Source organism: Melanostigma gelatinosum, assembly GCF_949748355.1.
Source record: "Melanostigma gelatinosum genome assembly, chromosome: 19".
Classification (NCBI taxonomy): Eukaryota; Metazoa; Chordata; class Actinopteri; order Perciformes; family Zoarcidae; genus Melanostigma; species Melanostigma gelatinosum.
In genome coordinates, this window is record NC_136652.1 from 9012607 (window position 1) to 9022768 (window position 10162).

Genomic DNA, 10162 nt, shown 5'->3' on the forward strand with positions numbered 1-10162 from the left:
TAAATATAAGACTGTATTGAAATTCACAAGACACCCGGCAGTTTTTAAAGGCTCTACCTTTAGTTATAAATGCATCACTCATTAACTCAATAATATAACACGTATATTATTCTGAAATTGGCTATTCTGCATAATGAGTTGCCTACTTTTACTTTTGTGTTTTTATGTTTCGTGTTTAATGTTTTTAATGCTTTTATACTTTTACTGAAGGCAAAAAAGTTTGAATTCTGGAGTATTTTTACACTATGTTGCTTTTTTTCCTTGAGCAAAAATTCTAAGTCCAACACTAGAAATTGCACTTTTTACTCCAATGGCTTCATGGCTGGATTGACCTGTCAGGGGGGGGGGGGGGCATCAAATTTGCTGTTGGGCTCCACTGGTTGTGCCCCACATTTTTGCTGATGTGCAAAAAGTAAAAAGTATAATATTTGCCTTTAAAAAAAAGAATAAAATGTAAACTTTCAAGTGAAGTAAAAACACCACAAAATTGCACTAATGTAACTTGAGTAAATCTTCTTACATCCTGCGACTGCTGAGGCAAATGTTTTTTGTAACCGTCAGTCATAGTTGCACTCTATTCCTAAAGGGAGAAGCGGTAACAGTATTGCCACCATGTTAGTCACCGACTGTCATTCTTTCTCTCTGTATTGTATTTGACCAACCTTCATTCTCCAGAGGTTGTGAAATTCACCGGCCCTGTGTGAGTGAACCACACACAGCGCTGTACTCTGCAGAGGTTTTTAACAATACAATGGATATGAAACATCAACCATCATATATGCAGGCTTCCTAATTTGGACGTTAACTGGATCGACGGTTTCCCAAACAGAATAGTTGACAACCTTAAAGCTATAACTACTCATCACAGTGAGATACCATCTACTGTTTTTGACGAGAAGGCTGCAACAGAAAAAGATAATTATTCAACATGTGGGAAGTCCTTGAACGCCTTGGTTTCTAAAAGAGGAAGAGGCTTTTTAGGAAACTGCGGAAAAAACAATCTGGTAAACACTGTTAGCTCTCTCAGCACTGTTGCTGTTGTTTGCACTGCTGAGACTGTTAGCACCGTTAGCATCCAGCTCGCCCGTCTCCGTGTTGAGAGCCATGCGGAGGCATTGTATAGACTCTGAATTTTAAATTTAGAAGCTTAAACTTCAACTTTAGTGTATTTATAGTGCAACATCACCCAATGAGTCTCCACACACCCAAATCCCAATCATACACTTCAAACATCAAAAACATTACGAGCATGTTTCCCACATGTAAATGGTAATTCAACTATTTTTGTGACTGACAGAAATCGTGTTTTAAAGGGCAATGAGAAAGCAGCTTATACTGTAGACATAAGTGAACATGTTCATGACAAACTATTTAATCGTTGTAGTATTTATTGTAAAACTACACTCTTGTTAGAAGTCTCCGATACGTCACAGGACATAAGAACTCCATTAAAATCCATAGTATTTACATTTTAAAGCATCTATTCAACCAAGTATACAATGTTGGCAACAAAAATCAAGATTCATGCCTAATTTACACAACACAAACCTGGCAACATCACATTTTTTGAAAAACAAGGCATCCTAACCTGAAAACACAACAACAAAACATCCAGCACATAGCAACGAAGGACTGCAAACATGCACGCGTACTTCCCTTCCTCATGTAACTCTGGAAAGAAAAGGGAAACCCCGTCCAGCGTCATGTTCACATTGCACAATCAATGCAGTGTTCGACACAAGTGGCGCAAACACTCACAGATAAAAACGCTGCCGAGAGAAATCTCTGCAGAATGGATCTCTGATTTTCACATTGCAGCAGAGACTGGTGCATTGTTTCAATATCAACAATTGCATATTTTCTTTCAAGCCGTGTGAAGATGTGGACGCTGAGTCTTCAGGTGGTTGTCGTCTCGGTCTTCCTACAGGTGAGTAACAAAATAAATGGATGTTAAGATGATACTGTATTCATACTGAAACTCTGTGAAAAGATTTTAGCCTACAATTTGAAGATACGGTAAGTTTATATATATAGCACTGACTTAAACAAAACAAATTGATAGTGCAGTTTACAATGTTTGGCAGTGCAAAAAAGTATTTTTGAGGGAAATAGCAGAGAAGAGTATTTATTTTCTGGGATTGTATATAAAAGGACACTATTACATAAAGACTGTATGAAAAACAGACCAAAGCAAGTGGCTGTAGATAGATGTGATTAAGTCTTCCATTAGAAAGAGGCGACGAATATCTACAGGAAGTTATTATATGTTAGAAAATGTATTGCTTTTGTGAATTATTCGGACTTGATGTATATTCAATGAATGGAAACGAAGTTATGTATCTGCGTTGTTTGTTTATTTTAACAAAAGTTTGTTTTCTGTATCTTTCTATGTGCATGAGACAAACAAAAGTTTAAATTGTTTCAGTTCAGTTGGAGACCAGTGATGAGTAATACATTTAAAAAAAAGATGAATTCATCAATCAAAGGCACAAGGGTTTTGGAAATTGTCTATGAATAGATATTAAATCTTGACTTCCTGCTTAAGCTATTTACAAATATGGGTCTTTGTTAATTTCTTTGTTTTGAAAGTTCTTTAAATTAGAAAACAATAAAAAAAGATAAATATACAGCACAAAATAATCTATAATTAAATGTAAGCATTAAGTGGTAAGTGCTCTCCAGTTAAATATAACAATAAACCACTTGTGTTTTTTTAAACGTTCTCTGTCAGGTGCCGGGGTGTTTCCCATCGTGCCTCATTATGGGCTCTGTAGCCAACTGTGGCTCCCAGAACCTCCGCTGGGTTCCTCCTCTCCCTCCCGACATCACCCACCTGTACCTGGAGATGAACCGCATCCGTGAGATCAACTCCACCTCCCTGTCGGGCCTGGAGGAGCTGCAGGAGCTGGACTTTGGACGACAGTATGTGCCTCTTGTGATCAGGAACAACGCCTTCAGCGGGCAAAGACTCCTGAGGAGGCTGGTGCTCGGCTTCAACGTCGGCCTTCAACTGGAGCCGCGGGCTTTCGCCGGACTGTCCGGTTTGCAGAATCTCCACCTGGATTACTGTTCGCTTCAAGAGTCCATACTGAAGGAGAACTATCTGGAGCCACTGTCCTCCTTAGAGACTCTTGACCTCTTTGGTAACAAGATAACAAGACTCCAGCCCTCAATGTTCTTTACAAACATGACTCATTTGAAAGTTTTGAATCTCAAGCTGAACCAAATTGACAAAATATGTGAGTCTGATCTGGTTGGTTTTCAAGGAAAGAACTTCAAGGTCCTAAACTTGGACTCTGTTCACCTGAAGGCCATGTTTAATGAACATTTTGACTGGCAGGAATGTGGGAATCCTTTCAGGGGAATGTCCTTTGAGACACTCGACATGTCCTACAACGGGTTTAGCGTGGGTAAGTCCGAGCAGTTCTTCACAGCCATTAAGGGGACTAAGATCTCCCATCTCAAACTGTCAGGACACATGGGTAAAGGATTTTCATTCAACAATCTTCCCGATCCAGACCGGGACACGTTCGTAGGCCTAAATGACAGCTCAGTCCGCACTTTGGATCTGTCTAAGAACAGGATATTTGCGTTGCAACAGGGGGTTTTCAGTCCGCTGAAAGAAGTCACAATCATTGACATTTCCCAAAACCGAGTGAATCACATACCCAGACAGGCCTTTGAAGGGCTTCAGGGACATTTAAAAATGGTCAACCTGTCACACAACCTGCTGGGGGAAATCCATTCTTACACTTTTGCTTCTCTGACAAACCTGAGAGTATTGGACTTGTCCTACAATCACATTGGTGCTCTGGGCTTTGGCTCATTTAGTGGACTCCCACAATTAAAAGCATTATATCTGACAGGAAACTCTTTGCAAGACCTTGGCTTCGCCGCGTCTCTCCCGAGCTTAGATTATCTGCTGTTGAATGACAATAAACTGACGTCAGTGAGCAGTCTCGCACGCTTTGCCGGTAATGTCATGCAGCTGGACATTCAGGACAACAGATTGACAAACCTGGGGGACGTTACCATGCTTTTGACTCGACTGAAACACCTCCAGCATCTCTTCTATGGAGGAAACAGAATCAGATGGTGCTCGCTCAGTGGACGAGTTTCAGCAGTCGGTTTGAATGACGTCCGAATTCTGGATATTCACGGCAGCTCCCTGCAGTCCCTGTTGTCTCAGGGGAGGTGCCTGAATCTGTTTGACAATCTTGGACATGTGATTGTTTTGAACTTGAGCTTCAATGCGCTGCAGTCTCTTTCTCAAGGCCTTTTCAAGGGCCTCACCTCAGTGGTGGAGATGGACCTCTCGTCCAACAGCTTGACCTATCTCCGGCCTGATGTGTTACCAAAAAGTCTCAAAGCACTCGACCTCTCCAACAACTTCGTAGCCTCCCCCGACCCCGCCGCTTTTCGCTCTCTGAGCTTCCTCGACCTGAAGATGAACCGATTTCACTGCGATTCAAACCTGAAGAGCTTCCTGACGTGGCTGAACAAGACCAACGTGACCCTTCTCAGTCCTGTTGAGGAGCTCAGATGTGAATTTCCTTCTGGTCTCTATAATGTTCCTCTGTTAGATTTCTCTGCTCGGACTGCAACACAGTAAACTAGCAACTAAAAGTGAACAAATATGTTTGACCACTCAGGGGGACAACCACCGAATCATAAGGAATTAATCACAAGTGTCACGTAATGTTGATCTGTTGAATCTCTGTATGATCTGAATTTGTAAAAAAGTGCCTGATAATGAAATCTCTGAAAGAACTTCAAATTTGTGAAGGAAAATGTTAATGTAATTCATTTTCAGACAATATAATACAATGTTACTTTCCATTGTTTAATTAAGTGGAATAATAAATGAAATAAATGTACAACTTTACCTACTGTGACCATGATATCAATTAATAATGCAGTTTTGAAGCTATCAGTTTCCACTGCATGACTGATCACTAAATCACTGTATTTAAATGTGAGCATCAAACATTCTCTGAGGAACAACAAGATGAAAAAACCCCAACAAAGTAAAATCAAAGTGCAAAGTTCAAGGTGCAATGCTATGAGGTGGTTGTATGTCCCCATTTAATTCATACTGCATGCAACAGAAGATACTTTGTAAGGGCAGCTGCAGTGTTTACTGAAAGTCAAAGTAAAAAGTATGTGATTTGGAACGCAGCGTTTGCCTAAGGCAATTACCAACAATTCATAGCATTGTGACGTTAAACATGGGGTTACCAGGAGGCATAAAGAAAAGAAAAAAAGGTAAATAAAGAGGAGGGCATGTTGGCGTTCGGCCTGGCATTTTAAATTTACACAGAAACATCATACAAATGTATCAGAGGAGTACAACCAGAGGCTATATTACACACCTGGTTTATTTATCAACCATTTATTTTTAGTTTTGCTTATTGAAGCATGCTTTGACAGAAATAGAGAATATTTATATAGTGAATAATAATAGTGAATAAGATTATTAGTGCTGGAAAAACACTCAGGTGTTCAACTGGGCTGAGATCTGAAGGTTGCAAATCACTTTGATTCTCATCAAACCATTCAGTGTGATTTATGGAAACGTCATGTTTTTATGTTTCAGTCCTTTATTTAGGGCTTTCTCCAGTTTGTCACCAGCTTTATTTTGTAGAGCTATCTAGAATGTAACCCTCCCACTCTGACTGTACCAGCAGACGAGCATTCATGCATAATTTACCTTGAAAAGTCGGCATTAAATGTATGGTGATGATGGACTTAATCTGACGCTACAGCTGTGTCTCACTGTACAACATTTTCACTTTGTGCGGCCTGAATCAGATTTCTTCTGCCCCAGTTAGCGGCAGCCTGAGTTCATGTTAAACCTGTACAATGATAGGATCTTAAGAATTTAACACCAATTGTAAACACGTTGGTTGTTATCAGGTACAGAGCAGGACAAATACTGTGTTTATTGCTTCTCATACCCACAGCAACCACAGGAATTAATCTGTATGACTTCAGAGGCAACAATGGAGACATTGAGTGATTGATTTGTTCAAAACGGATTACGTTTACATTGCATCTTAGTGGTGCATCTATTTTTCTGTCCAATGTTCATAAACATACAAAACTGGCAATTCAACTTGTGTTTGAGAAAATAATTTCTGTCCATTAGATATTTACTGTATTTTTTATAGATGACAATAAGCCTCGAGGTGGAACAGAAGCTGCATAGTGAGGATGTTTCCTCCTCTTGCAGCAGAGGGCAGCACCAGCCCAGTTAGTAATTACTCACAGTTTGCCTCAATGATGCTCTTCCACTGAATGGCTATACTATAAAATAATACCAAACTAACTTTTCCCAGTTGGGATCAATGTGCAGCAATGCAGCACTCAGTTCGATAGCCTCTGCTAAATGAGAGAGAAATAGGGATTCATGGATTCATCAAAATGTAATAAACGGTCCGTTATAAACCGGTTAAATAGGATCAGTGGGAGTTACTGTAGATAGGGAATGAGGTCATTGCTGTTCAATGTCTGTGAGGTGTTTTTGGAACAATAACAACTCACAAGCTTCTTTTATGTAATATCCAAAGCTGGATTCTGTACTGTGATTTATGATGTTGTTTCATAATTGTACTGGTAAATGTTAACAGGTCTCATTTAATGCTGAATGCTTTTTATCATCTGTGTGAATGAATTAAAAATGTGTCCTATTAAAGCTGCTCTCTGCCCATGAAATATTAAATGTCAACAGGCTGGAGGGTGAAGAAGAAGAAGAAGAAGAAGAAGAAGAAGAAGAAGAAGAGACTCTGTTACGCCTGTAAGTCAACTGCTGATCAGACTCAGATTGCATTGGTGAATTTATGTATTTATATGTGTGCGTGTGTGTGTGTGAACGCTCGTAAATCACAGACTTGAGTGTGTGCGTCCAAAACCTGATTACTAATCTGTTATTGTGTGTGTCAGACTAACTGGTAAAATACCTGATTACTAACTGACTGCGGCAAAGGTTTTGCTCAAGCTGAATCTGCAATTGGGCGACTGCTACCATCATAACTCCATCTGATCGGAGGAACAACATGACTCAAATATCAAAACATGATCAACACTAAAGCAGCAGCGAAAGGAACAACCCAGTCATTACTTGAAACTGAAAAATGTCCTGTTCATCTTCAAAATACAATTCTATTAGAATGTAAAGAAGTTACATTGTGTTAGAATGTAAAGAAGTTACATTGTATTAGAATGGAACTTCTTTGCATTCTATTAGAATGTAAAGAAGCTACAGTGTATAGAATGATTCTATTGAAGTTATTCCTTTTTAAAATGTTTTAGACGAGTCACTAATCACTTTAAAAGAGTGATTATTGCTGATTTAACTTTCAGACATGAGATTGATCTTCTCATGTCACTCTCTTTATACAATGATATCAATTCATACCCGTTTTATTGATATCTTACGAAAAGTTACTCCTCATTTTTCGTGCGTTTTTCCTGCAAAAGTCCAGCAACATGAGTCTGTTTTCGCTTGTTACATGCATACTGTCTTTTCAAAATAAACTTCCATCTTCACAGGAAACAACTAAGGTTTAGGCGATGAAACTACTTAGTTCGGTTTAGGAAAAGATCGTGGTTTGCGTTAAAATATCTACGGAAGTGGCGTTGCTTAAGTACGGAAGTCACGTCACAAATAAATCAACATTGGCTTCTCGTTTCACACACGGCACAAACTGCGGCCTCCTGGAGGAAACACAGTGTTTGTTTGACCCATCCACCTCTCCTCATCCCACCCGTCCTGTGTGGAATGCTACTCATGTTGTCGCCCGCTAGCTTATAGCATGTAGCATCCTGGGCATCACTGGAATCAAAACACCGCGGCTTTGAGAGCACTTGTTTGCAATTGTGCATTAACACGCTGCTCTCGTGATTCATTTTGTTTCTAAAGATAGATTTGATTTTGTAGCGAGTAACGAAGGTTTCAGGGGAAATGTATCGGAGTAAAAGTATCAGTTTTCTTTGCCAAATGTAGTGAAGTAAAAGTAAAAGTCAACAGAAATATAAATAGCAAAGTAAAGTACAGATATCCAAAAAAACGACTTAAGTACAGTAACCCACTGGGTATGGCCTACAGAGACACATGTTGCCCTCATGATGGCGCTAGAGGGAAGTTATTTAAATTCATGCAGCGATCCATGTGTTGTTGTAAAAACTACAAATGTCTACCTCATATAGTGGCACTATATGGAAACCAAAGAACTACAAGTCAGTGGGATTCATCCTCTGGGGAACATGGATGATAAAAAATTTATAAAATCTTGTTAATCCATCCAACAGTCTGGACCAAAGTGGTGGAACAACCCTTAACTTTCAGCTTTAGTCTAACAAAATATAACATAATAGCGATGATTATTGCATTGAACTTACTGTAAGATGTCATGGTTTGGAGCCCGTTGGTGGTGTTGCATATTGCAGCATGTTTTGATTAAGTGTATTTTGGATTGCATCATAAATGTTGCATGTAATGTGGACCACGGGAGGAAAGCTTCTGCTCCAATGGCGCTAACAGGAATCCTAATCAAACAGAATTAAATTAAATATCATTGCTTTTGAGGGTAAACTCTCACACACAGAACGACATGAAATAAATACGTTGCTGTCGATTCGAGATATTTAAACATCTGATCCTGTGACGTCTTTATTAGAATTTTTGTTCCTTTTTGAGATGAGCTCAGCTCCACTGGACCACCATGTTACATACACATAGATACACAACCCCCCCCCCCCCCCCCTCCATTCCCCATCCCACCATCCTTCACTGGCAGGTTACCATGGAAACAGGCTCAGTATCCACCGCCTCCACAGTCACTTCCTGATTGTCTTTGGATCCCTGCATCCATCCGTCCCTCCCCCCCTCTTCCATCGGCATCCTCCCTCCTCCCCCGTCCCCACAGCCGTCACACAGACACGTTTATACAATATTCTACAGCCCTCATATAGACGGGAAACGTAAATGAATGGTTTTACTGACTAATATGACCAAATGTTTATAAATGAGCAAAATATAGAGGCAACATAGACATGAAAACAGCCAGGTTTTCTAAATATTATCAGGCAGATCTTGTTCATCCTTCTATCACATGTCTTCCCTAGTGTAGATAGTAAGGCGTGGATATTTTGAGGCAGATGCATTACACACTGGGCAAATAAACATATTATATATGAATATTAATATCTTGATATCTTCCTCTGAAGAACAGCACCCTGGCATCTACAATATATTCTTCCATACATAGATAATGTATATCAACTCACAGTAAATCACTTCCATTTGTGGCGAATCCTTCACTTCATTAAAGGTACCCTTGTATCCATGTATTCTAACCTCCATTAGACATATTTTCATCAAGCCTCAGAACATTTAGAGTCACAAACTGGGTCGATTATGGACCCAGAAACCGATGACATAAAATCCTCAGTGTGCATCTGTAAACGGCTGAGACAGTGAAGGAAGTAGGTTAACACACGTTTAAAATTCACCGAAAACAGCAACTGCACCACTTTCTGTACCACAGAAAGTGTTTTTCCCATTTTGTTTATCTTACCGATGGATTATTTTAGTAGACTACTGTATTTGCTTATGAAACAATTTTTTAATTCAAAATGTGAAACATCTTCTTGCTCTATCTTCTCAAAGAGGCAGAATTGTTGCTTTTCTCTATTTTATATCAAAATATTTAAGGCTTCTGACTGTTGGTTGGACAAAACAAGCATTCTTAAAATGTCACCTCGTGCTCGGGGAACTTGTGATTGACATTCTTTTTTTTCATTTCGTTTCCTAGATCAATTATGAATTAGTATTCATCCCTGTTTTCGGCCCTGGAACGAGCAAGCTGCAGTAAATGTCGCACATACCTTTAAAAGGCTCCAGCACGGACGTCTCAATATACTTCTGTGAATTTCCACGAGCACATTTTTCTGACACATGATCAGATATCAATGGCATGGCTTCATATTTGGGTCACGGAACATATTTGCACATTAATTAAGTGTCACCAACGTCATGTATCAAGTTTTGTTCAAAAATAATGGTTAAAAAACAAAACAGATTGACTCATTGCTAATACACGTTGTTTCTATACACTGGTAAATGACTGCGTTGTGCTCCCTCACATCTATCTGGGGGGGG

The 10162-nt window shown here is 39.5% G+C and overlaps 1 protein-coding gene across 1 annotated transcript; it reads left to right on the forward strand.

Annotated features, from left to right (window-relative positions):
• Positions 1 to 1824: 1824 nt before the first annotated feature.
• LOC306793606 (toll-like receptor 5) lies at positions 1825 to 4741 on the forward strand. Its single transcript, XM_079291277.1, has 2 exons — positions 1825 to 1927; positions 2732 to 4741. The coding sequence occupies exons 1-2, from the start codon at positions 1880 to 1882 to the stop codon at positions 4610 to 4612; spliced, it is 1929 nt and encodes a 642-aa protein (XP_079147403.1). The 5' UTR covers positions 1825 to 1879; the 3' UTR covers positions 4613 to 4741.
• Positions 4742 to 10162: the final 5421 nt, after the last annotated feature.